At 36.2% G+C, this 21,473-nt stretch overlaps 1 protein-coding gene across 5 annotated transcripts in view; it reads right to left on the bottom strand.

Annotated features, from left to right (window-relative positions):
- DMD (dystrophin) overlaps positions 1-21,473 on the bottom strand; it is a 2,259,822-nt gene that overhangs the window by 1,361,857 nt on the left and 876,492 nt on the right. For 4 of the 5 annotated variants that reach the window (XM_082446317.1, XM_082446320.1, XM_082446318.1 and 1 more), the window contains exons 8-9: positions 6,239-6,420; positions 4,865-4,996 (exon numbers count right to left, since the gene is read on the bottom strand). In XM_082446317.1, the coding sequence (XP_082302443.1) occupies positions 4,865-4,996; positions 6,239-6,420 (314 nt within the window). The remainder of the gene's footprint in view (positions 1-4,864; positions 4,997-6,238; positions 6,421-21,473) is intronic. The other variant, XM_082446321.1, reaches the window with a different exon arrangement.

A 21,473-nucleotide genomic window follows, 5' to 3' on the forward strand; every position in this document is an offset into this window, starting at 1 on the left:
TAAGTGAAATAAGCTAGATACAGAAAGACAAATATTGCATGATCTCATTATCTCATTATATGTTGAATCTTTAAAAAAAAAAAAAGCCAAACTCATAGAAACAGAGTAGAATGGTGGTTCAATAGGAGCTGGAAGGAGGGAGTCATGGGGAGTTATTTTTTTAATGGATACAGAGTTTCCATTTTGCAAGATGAAAAGAATTCTGGAGATAGATGGTGGTAATGGCTAGACAATTTTATTAATGTACTGAATACCACTGAACTGTACACTTACAAATGGTTAAAACGTTGACTTTTACATTATGTGTATTTGACCACAATAAAAAAAAAAATGGGGGGGAAAAAAGAAAAATAATCCAAATCCAAGCCTCTGTCCTATCCTGCCTGGATTACTGCAATAACATTCTAACTAGTCTCCTTGTTTCCATCCTTATTCCTTTGGTCTGTTCTCCACAAAGCAGCCATGTTGAAATAATGTGAGTTTATGTCATTCCTCCAATAGCTTTCTACCTCATTGGTAATAAAAACCTAAGTCTTCACCATTACTTACAAAACCCTATGTGATCTGGTCCACTACTACAGTTCAGACACCATCTCCTAGCACTGTGCCCCTAACCTGTACCTTTCCTTGAATAGTCCAAATAAATATCCTCACAACTCAGGGTTTTTGTACTATCTGTGTTTCTTCCTCATGGGTTTATCTTCCCAAAGGTACTCATACCTCTTTCCAGTCTTTACTCAATATTTACTTTCTTAATGAATCCTTCTCTGACCACCCAAACTGATATTTTAACTTTTCTCCACCATGTACTGCATATTCCACCTTCCTCTTTTATTTATTTTTTCTTTTTAGCATTTACTATTGTACTTACTACTAAATTTTACTTTACTTAATGCATGTTATTTTCATATTATTTGAAATGTTATTTTACTTATTTATAGTTGTTCATACTATGACTCTCCCATGAGCACATGTCCTCCATTAAGGCAGGAATTATTTTGTGTGTTTGTTTACTAATGTGTCTTTTGATCCTATAATAATACCTGGCACATAGTAGGTGATTAATAAATAAGTGTAAAATGATTACATAAATTAATATTACTCCATGTGTGAAAATCACAGTAGAGAAAATTCAGTGATAGTTAGTATAATTAACATGGGCTTGGAGTCAGATAAATCTGAACTTAAATTCAGGCTCTGTCACTTATTGGTTAGGCCTTGAAATTTAGATTAAATTGGCCAATTTGAAAAGGAGATATAAGTCATTCTAGGCTGAGAGAACCATAAAAGCTAAGAAAAGAAATTGCTTGGCACTTGTGCAGGAGAGAAAGTGACTTAATTTGGTTGGAGTAAAGAAAACATAAAATAGATTAGTGTGAAATAAGCATGAAAATATAAATTGTTAATAGATCATGGAGCTTACTGATGAAATTTGGGAGAGTGGAGTTATTATAAAGGCAAAAGGAAGTGAAGAAAGTTTTGTGAATTATGTTACTAAAGCTGTTAATAAGAAAATCTAATATGATTTAGAGAGGACTAAGCTAAAAAGAATGATATTGATTGCAAAGCTATTTCTGTAATCTAGAAGACATGTAGTGAGAGCCTGAATCAGAGGGCATTTATGAATACTGAGGGAACATAACTTAATGGAGAAATGCTGTGAAGAAAGAATTGACAATGCTTATCTCATTATTGAATAGCAGATCACTACAGAGGCAAAAGAGTATGTCACATATTTAAGTCTCAAAAACTGTTGAATAACGTCCCCATTTACATAACAAAAAGGACAACAAACAGGTTTGTGAGCAATGAAACAAGGTTCACTTCAGGACATAGGAGGTTTGAGAAATCAGTGGACGTCAAGGTATAGATACATACCAAAGAGTTGAAAATGAGGCTGTAACTCAAGAGAGATTGGAAGTGGTGAAAACATAAATACAATGATCATGGGCATACAGCTTCAAGTCAAGAGATTAAATCATATTGACAACAGAGAGCGTATACAAAAAAGAAGGTCAAAGGATCTCACATGAGACTCCTATGCTAAGAGAGTTGGAAGAGGAGGAAGAGCCAGATAATGAAAGAGACACAGGACAGTTAGAGGTGGAGAAGAAGCTGGTAAGTCTAGAGGCTATAGGAAAAGTACTTCAGTGACGGTACAAAGCCTGAGAGGTGATAAAAGACATTGGATTTGGTGACCAAGTATAATTATTTGCTGAATAAATAAACGTATAAAGCACAGACTACAAAAAATGGTCAGTGAAAGAAAATGTCACATAATAGTACATTAACAAGATAAAACGGAGTGGTGTGTTTGGACAGAGGAGGTGTGCCTACAGGAGTTTTGGCTAGGATGAGGTGCCAGGAGAAAGAGAGAAATGGAAAGTGAAAAAGATATTGGGGATGTTTGATATCAGATTAGGAGTAGAATGAGAGGCATGATCCAAGTCATAAAAATAGGAATTCAGTGTAACTATAAAAAGGATGTCCTCCACTGAAGAATGGGTGGTAGTTAAGTGATACAATGAAGGAAAAGTTAGGGTTCACACCAGAGAGTATTGCTTCTTGGTAAATTATGAGAAAAACTGATTTATAGGCAGAGATCCTGAGATAGGTCAGATTACTTCACCTCAACACGTTCACAAACTGCAATGACTATAAATCAGATTTTCTAAGTTGGGACAGATGGGGATACTTAATGTTTCTAAGATACTGGGAACTTTTACAATAATTTAGGCATTTTATATTTCCCATAGGGAACAGTCACCCACATGGCTCTCTCTTCTGTTATGGAAAACTGCACCCTTACTAATAGACCACCAAGTAAACACTTGAATGAAACCCTCTAATGGAACCCAATCTGGCCGATCATTAGAAGTGGATCAGATAAAACCTGTAGGGGGCAGTACAGGCTCAGCCCCTCTGAGAAACTCTTTAGAAAAAATTTTCTCAGTAAATAGTTAAGACACAAATTTGTCAAACCTAACTATGTGTAACACCATCTTCTGATGTGCTTCCTTTAGAAACAGGCAGGATATATCATTCCTCACCAATTGTGATTCATGTTTCTTCTTTTCTAAAGGATAACAACAGGTTTATTTCAATGGCTTAAGTTAAAACAGATATGTGAACTGCTCAATATTTTATGATATATTACATATTTTGTAATATTTAGACAAAGGGAGAGTGAACAAATACAGTCTAGCAAAATTAAGTCCATTTATAATTACTTCATTAAGGAGTCATACCTGAACAATGCCTTAATGAGATGGTAATGAGGTAAAAATGTGCTGCCAGAATAGGCACTGGAGAAAACCTTCTGGAAAAGGCAGCTCAATAAAGTGAAAATAAGAGGGGAAAATACTCCTCTCTTTGTCTTGGCTGAGACTTCTTTATTTTAGGAGGTACAACACCTATTAAGTCTTGGAAGTTTCAACTGGAGGATGGTGATTTAAAAAAAAAAAAAGCCTAAAGAATCAGGGAGAGTCAGGAGGGTGGGAGGGGGAGGGAGAGGGAGAGGGAGAAGGAGAAAGGAAAGGGTGGGTACACTTAAACTTAAAATGGAGATAAAAATAGTACCTCCCACCTCTAAGAGTCATTATAAGGATTTTATTAGTTCATATAATGTATACACATAGCATATAGTTAACACTCAGTAATGTGTGGAAGAATTCTTTTTATTTACTGATAATGAAGAAACTGATTAGGTTTTTTGTTCAAGACTATACAACTTTGTGAAAATGTGGATGGGAATTTAACTGAAGATGAGGCTGAGTCACATAATCATTCTCACTCATCTCCTTTGTTCAACTTTGCAAGAAAACTAGCCAAGGATAAAGGGCATAACTATGCCCTGAAATATGTTCCCCTGGGGGAAGCTTTCAGTGTTAAAATTTTTCACGCATCAATTAACTGTGCCAAATAAATCACTAATTAAATATAACCACTATCTTAAAAAAAAATCGATGAGTCTCCAAAAATGTATACTTTTCTCCAATGGGATCAAGACGATAATTTCTAAATTCCCATTCATTGTGTAGCATTGAGAAAAGTCACTTCTGCAAGAACTCTTCAAATTGCTCTTCTAAGCAAAAGAAATGAGATTTTCTTTTAAAAGGAAATTTTAGCAAATCCAGCAATTCTAGCACATGTCATTCCCATGCTCTAACATATACAAGGCTATGATTTCTTGTATTTTTAGGTTTTCTACAACACTGCAATAATGATGGAAAACGCTACTGAGAAGATTCATTATGTGGAAAATATTGAATGGTGCATAGACTCTGACCTGGTTTGAGTGTGGCTTTCTTGTATAAATACTACAGAGCCTGCTATCAAGTTTAAATTGGCAAAATTATAATCTATCATATGAAGAAGCTTACAGTTATATTTTTCTTAAATAAAATATAAATACATACTTATACAGTGAAAATATAATAAGGGCAATATAGAGAGTATATATTTCCTTTAGGTATCAGATATCTAGAAAAATCTCCCCAAGTAATGTGACTAGTAAATTTCATCCATTTTCCCATTCTTTTAAATGACCTCTCTTTAATAAGCTTTGTGTTTTGGCTGGTAGCCTTTATAAAAACTAAGCTTGCAGGTAATTATATAATGAAAGTACAAATCACTATTATAAGAATCCCCATTCATGAAGAATCAACATACGTTAAACCTAGAGAGGTCTCAATAACAAAACAGCATCATGTGAAGTATCTAATACAACTGAGAACAATGAAACGGCTCCTGATGGCGGAGAAAAAAAAGGCACTGCAAAATTCAAACAAATAAAAACCATGTTAGGTTATCTTGGGTGAAGAAGTTCTTTGGTTTGGAGAACAGAGAGTAAATGTTGACAGACCTGTGAAGGAAATGGGCTCCGTGTGGGGTCAGAGGTGGTGACATAAGCAGCCTGTGTGTAGGCATAGCTCTTGAACCGAGGCTTAGGAGAGGAAGGAGTTCGTTCATAGCCCTGTGCTAGACTGACTGTGATCTGCAGAAGGGTTCGGGGGAGGGGGACAGAGAGGAGGAGGAGACATGATAAGTAACCCTGGAAGGACTGCTTTCCAACACACTAGAAAAAACGAATGTTAAAATGGAAACAGTGAGATGAAAAATTTAATCCTAAATATATATAAGTGATATTAGAAACTGGTACACTCCAAGAATTGTGGTACTCAATGTCATGTTGGAGAACAGGTAGTCAGGGAAGAGAGGAGGATGGGATTTAACCATAAAGATTCCATCCTGACACCCCTCCAGCACTAATATGGGATGCTGCTCTTCAAACTGGCAAAAACAAGCAACCCAAAGCAATTTTCTCTGAACCCAAAGTAAACAAAACCAGAATTCATCACGTCAATACCTTGGAAAGGACTGAAGCTTTCATAAGCTAAATATAGAATTAGCTCAGTAGAGTGAGAAAATTAGGCCTGAGAGCTTTCCACGCCTTCAGCAGAAATTTTGCTAAAGGCTTTTTCATCATTGTTTGTATCAAAGAAAGTTAAGAAAAAAAACACCCTAAATATACACCGTTGGGAAGAAGAACAGAAGAATCCCACTGGATTCTGTACAATAATATCATAAAAGTCTTTATCATATGTATTCTCTATTTAATTTTTATTTAAACTATTTTAAACTAATTTTATCTTATCAAAAATATTACATCCTGAGTATGCAAAATTTGTTACTACATCAGCAAGTTGCCACTAAAAATAAGAAAACATTATTAAACAGAGTACTTGCCTCTGCTCTTGGTCTAGTTCTTCGCTTTTTGCTCTAGTTGATGGAAAGTTTAATGTGTATATGAGTCTATCTTTTATTTTATTTCACTTTACACAATGGAAATGCAATGTATTCTGTGTCCCATATTCCTATAACATGGTGCATATCAATAGCAGAGTATTTTAACAATGTGCCTTGAAAACAACATTATTGCCCATGATATCAGATGAAATTTAGGTTTACAGAGTCCTCTCCCTCTCTCTCCCTCTCTCTCTCTCCAAATACTCACACACAAAGACACACAGACACACACACACACACACAAAGCTATATATACATATATTTTTGTACGTGTGTGTGTGAATATATACACATATATATATACTATGCTATATATATATACATATATGTGTATCCATCCATAGACAATATAGATATGTGTGTATGATATCTAAAAATCCATATAAAACAGAAAATATCACTGATATTAGCTATTCTTTCGATCTTTTACCTGTTGAGAATAGTGCATTTGATGATGTAATTGAAAATGTTCTTCTCTAGTAACTTTTGATGGCCTTGGCAACATCTCCACCTCCTGGATGGCTTCGATGCTCACTTGTTGAGGCAAAACTTGGAAGAGTGATGTGACGTACATTAAGATGGACTTCTTATCTGGATAAGTGGTGGCAACATCTGTAAGCACATTAACACCACACATCAATTTTTGGTTTCTATATTTGAGTGTCTAAAAGGGGAATGAACAAATCAATGTTACAGGAAGAAGACAGATTAATGAGCACTCGATTGTCCATGAATGTCCTCCAGAGACTAATTAGAACATGATAATCAGGCCTAAAATGTCCTTCCAATTTGGCAGACCAATGAGATGAGCACTAAAGTTAATTTCTTTTCCTTGTTCACATAAAAACTTCATTCCGCAATACTTCTTCCTAAGTCAAATTGCCAAACTAGCCCATCTAAGAGAGTGGTTTTCATTAGATAAGAAACAAAAATAAAAGATTGCATCTTCCTTTCCATGGAAAGTTAGAATAGCATGTCAATTAAAATGGTGCACTGGTAATTAAACAATTACACCAAAGAGCTTAATGCCCTGGCTTCCAGTAAAGAAAGCTTGCACCTCCTAATCAAATTTTTGCTGGTGATTAAGCATGTAAAGAGCAAAATAATGTCTCTGTGTTGAAACGAACCGTGTATTTCTACAATCAAAATAAAATAAAACAACTATATACCATAAGCATAATGATTTGTAATATTCCTTAACTATATTAAAAATATTTCTTTACATTATGGCGCATCTGTTAAAGTCAGATGTCACTTTCCTTCTTAGACGTTAGAGATAAATTTAAAAGTCCTTCACATAAAGTTGATCTGACATTATGTCCTTTGCCACATCTAGGGAATGAAAGAAACCCAGCATTTAAAGTCAATAATAATTCGTAATAACACATATAATAAGTGGCAGCTCCTTCAAAAGCTTCTTTTGCTACTTGGCATTACAATTTACCCACTGTGCTCATTCCAGGGAACCAAATGCAAAAACAATCCTTTATGTGAAGAGTACCATTAATCCCAGAAGTGTTAAACATAAATCCTGGCAGGAGGCCAAGACAACTTAGCAGCAATGTGCCAGGCATTTTTCTTGCCATAAATTTATCCTAGCTCAGCTAGCATTAAAAGATCTGTTTTTAAGTTAAATATGTATATTCTGGTCAGGTGTTCTGTTTGTAAGTTAAAAAGACAAGAGTCAAATTTCAAGTTCACAAGCATAAAAGGAGGTTGAACAGGTCACTTAACTCCATTCCTTCGCAAGTCACAGGAACATGATTAATCAGAACAACTATTTTTAAAGTATTTTTAAAAAGAGTTACAGAGAAGCAAAAAGTTAGCTATTGTTCCTTGGTCTGCTTCTATCCATGGTATAATACAGTCCTTCTTAACTTTTAATGTGCATATGAATCACCTGGGGATCTTTTTAAAATCAGAATCGGATTCAGTAGGTCGGGGTGGAGCGTGAGGCTCTGCATTTCCAGCAAGCTGCCAGGTGATGATGAAGCTGCTGACTTGAAGGCCATACTTTGAGTAACAAGGGTCGAAAAAAATGACACAGAAGCACGCTCTTATATTACCTTCTGCTTCATTGCTTTGCTTACTTGTTTTCAAAAGATACTTATTGGACATTTAAATGCATAAGGCTTAAAGGTACAAAGTTACTGATATATAATACATATTCTCCGCTCCCTATTAAAATTTAATTATTAGCCAACAGATGGTGAAGATAATTTTTTGCAAATATTTTTTAGGAAAGAACTAAAGAATACCTTGTGTATAAGTACTGCCTTTCTTAAAAAAAAAAAATCTTACTAACTTAGCTTTGAAATTCTAAAATCTACCTTTCATTTGATAATTGTTTTTCAAGTGTTCATTGTATGGCAGATACTATACTTCTTCACAATATGTTTTTGAAACTCTAGAATGTTTTCTTCCTTCTCACTAGTAACTAGTCAGTTTTATCTGTAATGAGCAAAATTTAGAATTCTGTTTATTTTTTAGTGCATTAAATAAAACCATGCTGTGAGAAAGGCACTGAATTTTAAAAGGTTGTCTGTGTAAATAAAAAGTTCCATGACTATTTACTGCTATATTAGACATGTGCATGTGTATGTCTGGCCTCAAATGCAAACCATGATCAAAATAAATAAAGGTAAAAATAGATCTAGCATTATTCCTATTGCCCCAAGCAAATGTCAAAAATTGTAGCATATTTTATCTACATAAAACATCTTTTGGATGAACGTGAATATTCATAAATATCAATCACTACAATCACTATTTGATCAAACTATTGACATTTTTGCCCCAATCTATTACCATCCCACCTCAGAAGTTGTACAGGATTCAGCTGTACCAGTAGGTAGAATCCAGTATTCCTTTTTGTTTTTACAAAAAGGAATTTAGATATTCTAAAATATGTTGAATTCCTTCCAAATATATTTACTAAAGACCTATTAAATTTTAAATATTTTAATAGATTATCCAGGAGATTAACAAGATAGAGAATCCATGGATTCTGCTTACAGTTTGGAATAATAAAATAAATAAGAAGAACAAAATAATTGCACTGCTAAAGAGAATTTAAAATGTGTTCCTCTAATGGCACAGCCAGTGCTTTAATATGTTCAGAAAAAGGAAGAAAGTATACATTACTGGAGGATCAGAAAATTCTTTATGAATAGAAAACTGAAATAAATTTGTATAGGGTTTCATTAGGGGAAAACCTAATGAAATGGAGAAAGGTATTCTAGGCAGTAGAAAAGCATGAGTAAAAGAGAAGAGGTAGGGACAGATTAGACATGTTCTGGGAAGAGCGCCTTTGGGTGTCTTAGCCACAGAGTTGAGAACAGTGATTAATAGGAAAAAATGGGAAGCTTGTATGTGGAACACTAAGGGATCATCAATAGCAAAGTAGTCAATTTGGCCTTAGTTCAATAGGTTGGAGAGTAACTAACTACTTTCGATCAAGACTGTGACACCATTAAAATTTTTGTAAAGTAAAACCATTAAGCGCAGAATGGAATGAAGGAGAAAAAAACTAGAGGCAAGTAGGAGGCTGGGACCCAATCCAGATAGGAGGCGTCAGAGAACTAAAATAGTCTGTGTAATGAAAACAAGGGGATGCATAATAGAAATTCTAAGACATCCCCAAAATAACTTCATTCAATTTCAAATCATTTACTCCACAGTCTTTGCAAATGCCTATATACAAAATCCTGTCCTAAGTCCCGGGGGGACAAAGATTAATAAACTGAAAATGAAATGGAGGAAGGAGGATTGAAGGAGGAAACTGCTTGTTCTGTAGCCATGGTAACAAGTAGCCACCAACACAAGTTTCAATCTCATTTAATCAATTAGCAATTACCTGCCTACATGGTCTTGATCATGCTGCTGCAAGCCAACCAACATCAACCCCTCCCTTCTGAAAGTCTGCCAATCAGAAGTAGACTTGCTCCAATGAACAAAATTCTGAATGCAAACCAATTAACAGTGGTCTCACCTGAGTAACCAACCATGCTTCTAAAGGTGACATCAACCTACTCCGAAGTCTGAATGTTCATAAATCTCTTGACCCCTGGGTTTCCCCCTCAAACCTAAGAATTTGAGGAAGGTGAGAATGATGGGATGTGATTTCCTTTTTTTTTTTTGTTATAAGACATTAAAATATACAAATTCAAAGAAGTGGGTGAACCCCCAAAATAAGAACTTAAAATTATATGAAAGTTATCCTTGCACTAAAAACCCTATTATATAATGGGTTGATTGCCACAAAAGTTTAAATTAATTATTTCTAATCCAATCTTTGAAACCAGTTAAGGATGGAAATGTTGAGAACTCATAATACTGCCAGAAAATGTTATTTTATGAACAATAACACTGATTCTGATGAGTGTTTCTATTGTCACCAGAATTTTAATATTGAGGGCTATAATGGAACAAATAAAACATTTAGGGAAATTGCATATTTTTCAAAGAAATTGAAGCCCACAGCAGTTTGATGGCAAGTTCAAAAGCTAGTTCAAGTCAGAATTAGAACCCAGTCAGTGCATCATACTTCTCAGTACCTTACCTTCATATTTTCAGAGAATGCTATCTTAGTGCATTTGAAAACCAAGTATCTCAAAGTCATTATCTAAAGGATGACCCTGTGATCCATGTGGTTCCATTACCAAACATCACCTACACTCTCCATAGTAGTAGTGATTTCTATTTCTAATAAGTGAAGTAAAACAAGAGTAAATACACATAAAAATGCAATTTCAGCAGTAATCAAAGAAATGCAAATTAAATAAAGACGGGAGTGTTTAATTATACTCCACTGCCTATCAAATTATCAAAGAATGACAAAAGGATAACAATCAATACTGCAGAAGTGTCAACAATTTGGCCAAACTCCTACTTTGCTGGAAGAGTATCAGTTGGTTCCAACGTTACGAAAAATATTTTGGCTATATCTAAAAACAATCCTATTCAATGACCCAGTAATTTTCCTTCTAGGAATCCACCACAAGGAAATAATCAGAAATTTAAAAGAAGATTTATATAAACAATGTGAAATTTAAGCCCTCTTTACAATTAGAAAAGAAATATTTATCACACAAAAAAGAAAAAAATTCAGACCATTCCAAATTGCTTGACAGAAAACCAAAATTAGAAATGATCAAATATATAATTGTACGAGGACATACTGGGCCCTGAACCAAGATGGCGGAGTAGAAGGACGTGCTCTCACTTGCTCTTGCGAGAGCACCAGAATCACAACTACCTGCTGGACAACAACCAACAGGAAGACACTGGAACTCACCAAAAAAGATACCCTATATCCAAAGCCAAAGGAGAAGCCACAATGAGACGGTAGGAGGGGCGCAATCACAGTAAAATCAAATCCCATAACTGCTGGGTGGGTGACTCACAGACTGGAGAACACTTATACCACAGAAGTTCACCCACTGGAGTGAAGGTTCTGAGCCCCACGTCAGGCTTCCCAACCTGAGGGTCCAGCAACGGGAGGAGGAATTCCTAGAGAATCAGACTTTGAAGGCTAGTGGGACGTGACTGCAGGACTTCGACAGGACTGGGGGAAACAGAGACTCCACTCTTGGAGGGCACACAAAAAGTAGTGTGGGCATCAAGACCCAGAGGAAGGAGTAGTGACCCCAGGGGAGACTGAACCAGACCTACCTGCTAGTGTTGGAGGGTCTCCTGCAGAGGCGGGGGGTGGCTCTGTTTCACCGTGGGGACAAGGACACTGACAGCATAAGTTCTGGGAAGTACTCCTTGGCGTGAGCCCTCCCAGAGTCTGCCATTAGCCACACCAAACAGCCCAGGTAGGCTCCAGTGTTGGGTTGCCTCAGGCCAAACAACCAACAGGGAGGGAACCCAGCCCCACCCATCAGCAGTCAAGCGGATTAAAGTTTTACTGAGCTCTGCCCACCAGAGAAACAGTCAGCTCTACCCACCACCAGTCCCTCCCATCAGGAAACTTCACAAGCCTCTTAGATACCCATATCCACCAGAGGGCAGACAACAGAAGCAAAATCAACTACAATCCTGCAGCCTGTGGAACAAAAACCACATTCACAGAAAGATAGACAAGATGAAAAGGCAGAGGGCTATGTACCAGATGGAGGAACAAGATAAAACCCCAGAAAAACAAGTAAATGATGTGGAGATAGGCAACTTTCCAGAAATAAGAATTCAGAATAATGATAGTGAAGATGATCCAGGACCTCGGAAAAAGAATGGAGGCAAAGATGGAGAAGATGCAAGAAATGTTTAACAAAGACCTAGAAGAATGAAAGAACAAACAAACAGAGATGACCAATACAATAACTGAAATGAAAACTACACTAGAAGGAATCAATAGCAGAATAAATGAGGCAGAAGAACGGATAAGTGACCTGGAAGACAGAACAGTGGAATTCACTGCTGCGGAACAGACTAAAGAAAAAAGAATGAAAAGAAATGAAGACAGCCTAAGAGACCTCTGGACAACATTAAACGCAACAACATTCGCATTATAGGGGTCCCAGAAGGAGAAGAGAGAGAGAAAGGACTCGAGAAAATATTTGAAGGGATTATACTCGAAAACTTCCCTAACATGGGAAAGCAAATAGCCACCCAAGACCAGGAAGCGCAGAGAGTCCCACACAGGATAAACCCAAGGAGAAACATGCCAAGACACATAGTAATCAAGTTGGCAAAAAGTAAAGACAAAGAAAAATTACTGAAAGCAGCAAGGGAAAAATGACAAATAACACACAAGGGAACTCCCATAAGGTTAACAGCTGATTTCTCAGCAGAAACTCTACAAGCCAGAAGGGAGTGGCATGATATACTTAAAGTGATAAAAGGGAAGAACCTCCAACCAAGATTACTCTACCCGGCAAGGATCTCATTCAGATTCGATAGAGAAATCAAAAGCTTTACAGACAAGCAACAGCTAAGAGAATTCAGCACCACCAAACCAGCTTTACAACAAATGCTAAAGGAACTTCTCCAGGCAGGAAACACAAGAGAAGAAAAGGACCTACAAAAACAAACCCAAAATAATTAAGAAAGTGGTCATAGGAATATACATATTGATAATTACCTTAAACACGAATGCATTAAATGTGCCAACCAAAAGACACAGGCTTGCTGAATGGATACAAAAACAAGACCACATATATGCTGTCTACAAGAGACACACTTCAGACCTATTGACACATACAGACTGAAAGTGAGGGGATGGAAAAAGATATTCCGTGCAAATGGAAATCAAAAGAAAGCTGGAGTAGCTATACTCATATCAGATAAAATAGACTTTAAAATAAAGAATGTTACAAGAGACAAGGAAGGACACTACATAATGATCCAGGGATCAATCCAAGAAGAAGATATAACAAATATAAATATATATGCACCCAACATAGGAGCACCTCAATACATAAGGCAACTGCTAACAGCTATAAAAGAGGAAATTGACAGTAACACAATAATAGTGGGGGACTTTAACACCTCACTTACACCAATGGACAGATCATCCAAAATGAAAATAAATAAGGAAACAGAAGCTTTAAATGACACAATAGACTAGATAGACTTAATTGATATTTATAGGACATTCCATCCAAAAACAGCAGATTACACGTTCTTCTCAAGTGAGCACAGACCTTTCTCCAGGATAGATCACATCTTGGGTCACAAATCAAGCCTCAGTAAAGTTAAGAAAATTGAAATCATATCAAGCATCTTTTCTGACCACAACGCTATGAGATTAGAAATCGATTACAGGGAAAAAAAAACATAAAAAACACAAACGCATGGAATCTAAACAATACGTTACTAAATAACCAAGAGATCACTGAAGAAATCAAAGAGGAAATCAAAAAATACCTAGAGACAAATGACAAGGAAAACACGACGTTCCAAAACCTATGGGATGCATCAAAAGCAGTTCTAAGAGGCAAGTTTATAGCTATACAAGCTTACCTCAAGAAACAAGAAACACCTCAAATAAACAATCTGACCTTACACCTAAAGGAACTCGAGAAAGAAGGACAAACAAACCCAAAGTTAGCAGAAGGAAAGAAATCATAAGGATCAGAGCAGAAATAAATGAAATAGAAACAAAGAAAACAATAGCAAAGATCAATAAAACTAAAAGCTGGTTCTTTGAGAAGATAAACAAAATTGATAAACCATTAGCCAGACTCATCAAGAAAAAGAGGGAGAGGACTCAAATCAATAGAATCAGAAATGAAAAAGGAGAAGTTACAACAGACACCGCAGAAATACAAAGCATCCTAATAGACTACTACAAGCAACTTTATGCCAATAAAGTGGACAACCTGGAAGAAATGGACACAATCTTAGAAAGGTATAACCTTCCAAGACTGAACCAGGAAGAAATAGAAAATATGAACAGACCAGTCACAAGTAATGAAATTGAAACTGTGATTAAAAAATCTTCCAACACACAAAAGCCCAGGACCAAATGGCTTCACAGGTGAATTCTATCAAACATTTAGAGAGGAGCTAACACCCATCCTTCTCAAACTCTTCCAAAAAATTTCAGAGGAAGGAACACTCCCAAACTCATTCTATGAGGCCACCATCACCCTGATACCAAAACCAGACTAAGATACTACAAAAAAAGAAAATTACAGACCAATATCACTGAAGAATATAGATGCAAATATCCTCAACAAAATACTAGCAAACAGAACCTAACAACACATTAAAAGGATCATATACCATGATCAAGTGGGATTTATCCTAGGGATGCAAGGATTCTTCAATATACACAAATCAATCAAGGTGATACACCATATTAACAAATCGAAGAAGAAAAACCATATGATCATCTCAATAGATGCAGAAAAAGCTTTTGACAAAATTCAACACCCATTTATGATAAAAACTCTCCAGAAAGTGGGCACAGAGGGAACCTACCTCAACATAATAAAGGCCATATATGACAAACTCACAGCAAACATCATTCTCAATGGTGAAAAACTGAAAACATTTCCTCTAAGATCAGGAACAAGACAAGGATGTCCACTCTCACCACTATTATTCAACATAGTTTTGGAAGTCCTAGCCAGGGCAATCAGAGAAGAAAAAGAAATAAAAGGAATACAAATTGGAAAAGAAGAAGTAAAACTGTCACTGTTTGCAGATGACATGATACTATACATAGAGAATCCTAAAGATGTCACCAGAAAACTACTAGAGCTAATCAATGAATTTGGTAAAGTTGCAGGATACAAAATTAATGCACAGAAATCTCTTGCATTCCTATATACTAATGATGAAAAATCTGAAAGAGAAATTAAGGAAACACTCCCATTTACCACTGCAACAAAAAGAATAAAATACCTAGGAATAAGCCTACCTAGGGAGACAAAAGACCTGTATGCAGAAAACTGTAAGACACTGATGAATGAAACTAAAGATGATACCAACAGACGGAGAGATACGCCATCTTCTTGGATTGGAAGAATCAATATTGTGAAAATGACTATACTACCCAAAGCAATCTACAGATTCAATGCAACCCCTATCAAATTACCAATGGCATTTTTTACGGAACTAGAACAAAAAATCTTAAAATTTGTATGGAGACACAAAAGACCCCGAATAGCCAAAGCAGTCTCGAGGGAAAAAAAAGGAGCTGGAGGAATCAGACTCCCTGACTTCAGACTATACTACAAAGCTACAGTAATCAAGACAATATGGTAGTGGCACAAAAACAGAAACATAGATCAATGGAACAAGATAGAAAGCCCAGAGATAAACCCACACACCTATAGTCAACTAATCTATGACAAAGGAGGCAAGGATATACAATGGAGAAAAGACAGTCTCTTCAATAAGTGGTGCTGGGAAAACTGGACAGCTGCATGTAAAAGACTGAAATTAGAACACTCCCTAACATCATACACAAAAATAAACTCAAAATGGATTAGAGACCTAAATGTAAGACAGGACACTGTAAAACTCTTAGAGGAAAACATAGGAAGAACACTCTTTGACATAAATCACAGCAACATCTTTTTTGATCCACCTCCTAGAGTAATGGAAATAAAAACAAAAATAAACAAATGGGACCTAATGAAACTTCAAAGCTTTTGCACAGCAAAGGAAACCATAAACAAGACAAAAAGACAACCCTCAGAATGGGAGAAAATATTTGCAAACGAATCAACGGACAAAGGATTAATCTCCAAAATATATAAACACCTCATGCAGCTCAATATTAAAAAAACAAGCAACCCAATCCAAAAATGGGGTGAAGACCTAAATAGACATTTCTTCAACGAAGACATACAGATGGCCACGAAGCACATGAAAAGATGCTCAACATCACTAATTATTAGAGAAATGCAAATCAAAACTACAATGAGGTATCACCTCACACCAGTTAGAATGGGCATCATCAGAAAATCTACAAACAACAAATGCTGGAGAGGGTGTGGAGAAAAGGGAGCCCTCTTGCACTGTTGGTGGGAATGTAAATTGATACAGCCACTATGGAGAACAGTATGGAGGTTCCTTAAAAAACTAAAAATAGAATTACCATACGATCCAGCAATCCCACTACTGGGCATATACCCAGAGAAAACCATAATTCAAAAAGACACATGCACCCCAATGTTCACTGCAGCACTATTTACAATAGCCAGGTCATGGAAGCACCCTAAATGCCCATTGACAGACGAATGCTTAAAGAAGATGTGGTACATATATACAATGGAATATTACTCAGCCATAAAAAGGAACAAAATTGGGTCATTTGTTGAGACGTGGATGGACGTAGAGACTGTCATACAGAGTGAAGTAAGTCAGAAAGAGAAAAACAAATACCGTATATTAACGCATGTACGTCGAACCTAGAAAAATGGTACCGATGAACCGGGTTGCAGGGCAGAAGTTGAGACACACATGTAGAGAACAAACGTATGGACACCAAGGGGGGAAAGCCGCGGTGGGGTGTGGATGGTGGTGTGCTGAATTGGGCGATTGGGATTGACATGTATAAAGTGATGTGTATAAAATTGATGCCTAATAAGAACCTGCAGTATAAAAAAACAAACAAAACAACTAATAAAAAAAAATTCAAAAAAAAATAAAAAGACTACATACTGGGGAATTCCCTGGAGGGCCAGTGGTTAGAACTCTGTGCTTCCACTGCAGGGGGCCCGGGTTCGATCCCTGGTCAGGGAACTAAGATCACACAATCCTGCTGCACAGCCAAATAAATAAATAAAAGACTACATACTGGATGGTTGGGTTTTTTTGTTTATTTATTTATTTATTTTAATTTTGGCTGTGCTGGGTCTTTGTTGCAGCGCACGGGCTCAGTACTTGCCCCATGGCATGTGGAATCTTAGTTCCCTGACCAGGATCAAACCCACGTCCCCTGCATTGGAAGGCGGATTCTTAACCACTGGACCACCAGGGAAGTCCCTGGATGTCTCCATTTATATGACCATCTTGCAACGGCAAAACTATGGGACTGGAAAACTGTTCACTGGATGCCAGGGAGTGGGGGAAGGGCTGACTATGAATGAGTATGGGGGAATTTTTTGAAATGATGAAACTGTTCTGTATCCTGGTTGTTGTGGCAATTATACAATTGTATACATTTGTCAAAACTCACAGAACTGCACTCTAAAAAGGATGGATTTCACTCTGTATAAATAATATCTTAATTTTAAAAAAATGAGTAAAAAGAGCCCACTGTGTGGGAGAGGGACTTAAAAGCCAAAATGATATAAAAGTCAGCCAAAAAGCAAAAATGATACTTAAAAATTTTTAACAACTGAAGATGTCATTACTCAGATTAAAACATTTACAATGCCAAAAACTAGGATCTAACTATACTGGAAGACTAGAGAAAGGTGAAATGTGTGTTGGAGGTGGCAGTAAGTGTGCAGCTGTTACGAGAGCTAAATCCTCATCTTTCACTGTAGGAATTCATTGGATAATGTTTAAATCTGAAAAATCAAGACAAAGTAGGATAAGCTTTCTATTTAGAACCATGGAGACAAAATCAAAGGCTTCAGCTAGAAAATTGGAAGCTGGAAAGACTCCCACCCTGGGTTGTGGGAATCGTGGGTGAAGAGGGTTGGGACAAAAGACAGCTAGTTTTTTGTTTCAAGTCTTAAAACTTTGACTCCTCGAACTATGTATATGCATATCTTTGATGACAATAAAACTTTTTAAAATAAAAAGAATAATAATAATAATAATTGTATGTGAGTACTACAAAGCCATTCAAAATGTTGCTTTTGAAGAATATTTGATAATATATGAAAATAAATTCTTTATAAAGTAACGTCAAAGATAAGGAGATATAATTTCTATAGAATATAATAAAAAATTTTATGGAAAAGACTAAGGGAACATACTTTAAGACATTAGTGAAATGGGTATGCTGGTGGGATTGAAAATAATTTACTTTTTCTCTTTCATCCTATCTATATCTTCCACAATATTCCACACTCACTAATTTTATAATTAGATACTATATTCTATAATAAAAGTATCTGTAAAGATCAAAAAGAGACAATAAAATCAAAGTTGCACAAAGTTTTCTTTTAGTATGCCCTCATTCCCAGAAAGTCAATACGAATGAGTTTGTTAGGAAACTAGTGTTTTCAACAAAACTGTTCTTATCTTGGGCAATCAACCTCCAGAAAGTGTGATTAGCCTGCTGCCAGACACAACCTTGAAATACCTTTGGGAAATCTAAACAAGAGCCTTCACTGTCTAACGCTCAGGTCAGTTTTCTGTCAGGAGAAAGGCAGGAACTGAAATACTGGATTATAATGCATATCATGCGTAACCAGAAAGAAGCAGAATTTCAAAGATAAGAGATTTATAAACGTGCACTCACAAAGTTTGGTCAGCCTTTTAAGAGCTTTATAACAAAATTAAGAAGGATGCCATCTAGAAACCATGATCAGAATAAACCTGGATCAGTTCCTACAGAATTTGTATTAGGAACAAAACAATAAATAAATTCGCTGTAAGAAAAGGGGAATGGGTGAACTGGAAAGAAGAAACTTGTGGTCCCAAACCAGACATGGTGAGATAGCTCTAAATATGAAAATGTGAACATATATTTGTAAACACAATAAAAAATCCTGTGTTTGCTAAAATAACCAAACGCACAGATGTGAAATTCTAAAGAACTTACTGCTGGAAGCAGAGTGGGTTTACACCTGAGGTCTATAAATGAAGAGATAATGTCATAATGTCATCTGATCTCTAAGCACTAGAATTTGTAAATTGTAGGTGATATCATAGCAATGGACTAATTCATTAAAGCACTAGGTTGTTGTTTAGAATTTTAATATTTTTCATCCAGCACTACATTCTACATACATGCATTTTCCATTTACAAGTCACTGTACACAATGGATGTACAGCATTCTAGTAAGAAAATAACTCGCACAGGTCCCCTCCAGTTAAATTCTTTAATATTCTACAATACGTGTTCTGCCCTCACTAAATTAAGTACCCCTTAATTAAACCGTTCCATAATTTTAGCATTTCACTCACTGATCCAAGTTGCTTTTATCATCTAATAACAATGCTTCTCATTAAAGGGCTATAAAATATAGTAATGAAAATAATTTGTATTGATGAAGATGATTCAGTTTCATGATAAAATTAATGATAAAAACTATAGGCTTTTATTTATACTTGAGAAACACTAAACAATTTTATCTTTTTTTTTTTTAAAGCTGAAATATAATCAGCAATTAGGATGCAAGTGCTTTTTAGCATTTTTTTTTTAAGAAGTGGGTTAATTTTATTTATTTATTTACTTATTTTTTGGCTGTGTTGGGTCTTAGTTTCTGTGCAAGGGCTTTCTCTAGTTGCGGCGAGCGGTGGCCACTCTTCATCGCGGTGCGCGGGCCTCTCACTGTCGCGGCCTCTCTTGTTGCGGAGCACAAGCTCCAGACGTGCAGGCTCAGTAGTTGTGGCTCACGGGCCCAGTTGCTCTGTGGCATGTGGGATCTTCCCAGACCAGGGCTCGAACCCGTGTCCCCTGCATTGGCAGGCAGGTTCTCAACCACTGCGCCACCAGGGAAGCCCCAATTTTATCTTTTAAACATCCAATTATTCCTATCAAGGTGCTTATGGTATAGCTAGCAGAAAACTATGACCGTAATCTTGGTACAAGTAGAAAACAGTGCTCAAAATGCGTAACACTTACCTAGGGTCTAACAGGGAAAAACAAAAACAAAAACAAAAAATCAGGTGCTTACAGGAGATTTAAGATACACTGAAAACTAGTTCAGCTTTCTGGCCATTAACCAAACAATGCTAAAGATACCTATGCAAATATACATTGTGTATTCAATCCAATAAATAATGGTAGCTAGAAGTGATGTTACTGATTCTGAAAAGTATCGGATTGACAATATGAGACACTGAAAAATATTTTTAACAAATGTTTATTGAGTTACTACTTTGTACCAGCCTAGCTTTTGAGGATATAGATATATATCCTAGTCTTTGAGGATACAGTGGTAAATAAATAAGCCCAGAGATCTGTTCTCATGAACTTTGATTCTAATGGGGAAGCAAAATTAAAAATAAATGATTTCAAAATCCTCAATTTACCACCTACCAATTTATCCCTATCACCTAGTTCTTACTGCTTCATTGTATTAAAAAAAAAAAGAATTGCCTTCCACAAATGTGCTACCTTTGCTAGACTTTTGGGGGGAATTAAATAGGAGTGGGGACTCTGTAGTGTTAAGACCAAACATTCTGATAGTGCCTGAAAACAAATGCACAGAAGCTGGTGGGTAAAAGTCAATTAAATGGAAATTCTCAACCAATCCTGACTTTACAAGTTTCAGATAAACCACCTTTATACTGAATGTTTTTTAACCAAATATCAAATATCTTCTGTGTGCAGCTAATCAAAGTGAAGTGTTCTGCCTTTAAATTTTCAAATCCAAAATGCAACAAATTTCCAAAACTCTCTTTCCCAGCTACTCATTGAGTTTGTACCCCATTCAAATATATATACTTCAAAAAATAACACTGACCATTTAAAACCTGAACAACTTTTCAGTACCTGTCCTCTAAAGCAGGAGAATAGAAGCTAGCTTGACCTAACAAATGGAAATTAATCAGTCAGTGTGGGAGACTACTGATGGAAAAACATCTGTACCTTCTTACAATTCTCACTACATGCCTATTGTGGGAAGAACTACTGGAGTTTCCATTTGAGAAGGAAGTATTTTGGCTCGGTGACATTTAACTCTGCTTCCTTAACTGTCACTGCTGCTTCTGTGCTTTGCTTTTGGTCTAACCAAATTGACTTCTTTTTTCCCTACTGCTAGAAAAAGTACAGTAAGTTTCATAAGTAACCCCACATAATATCTTTACTAACACAAAATATTCTATTTCTACCCCCTCATTCTCTACAGAGCTAGAAATGATATTTGATCAATAATGAAGCCAGAATGAAGATGCTCGTTTCATCTGACACAAATTTCATTGGTTATTATGGTGTTTTCTGGTATGATTTGGGATTTGGAAATATGCCTGATGGTGTAAGGGCAGTTCCAAGGCAAGTCCCTCAATGATAACTAGCTTAAGGCAGAAACTGTATATAAGATCAATCTTTTTTGTAACAAATATTATACAAAATTTATCCG

This window comes from Balaenoptera physalus (genome assembly GCF_965194825.1).
Source record: "Balaenoptera physalus genome assembly, chromosome: X".
NCBI lineage: Eukaryota > Metazoa > Chordata > Mammalia > Artiodactyla > Balaenopteridae > Balaenoptera > Balaenoptera physalus.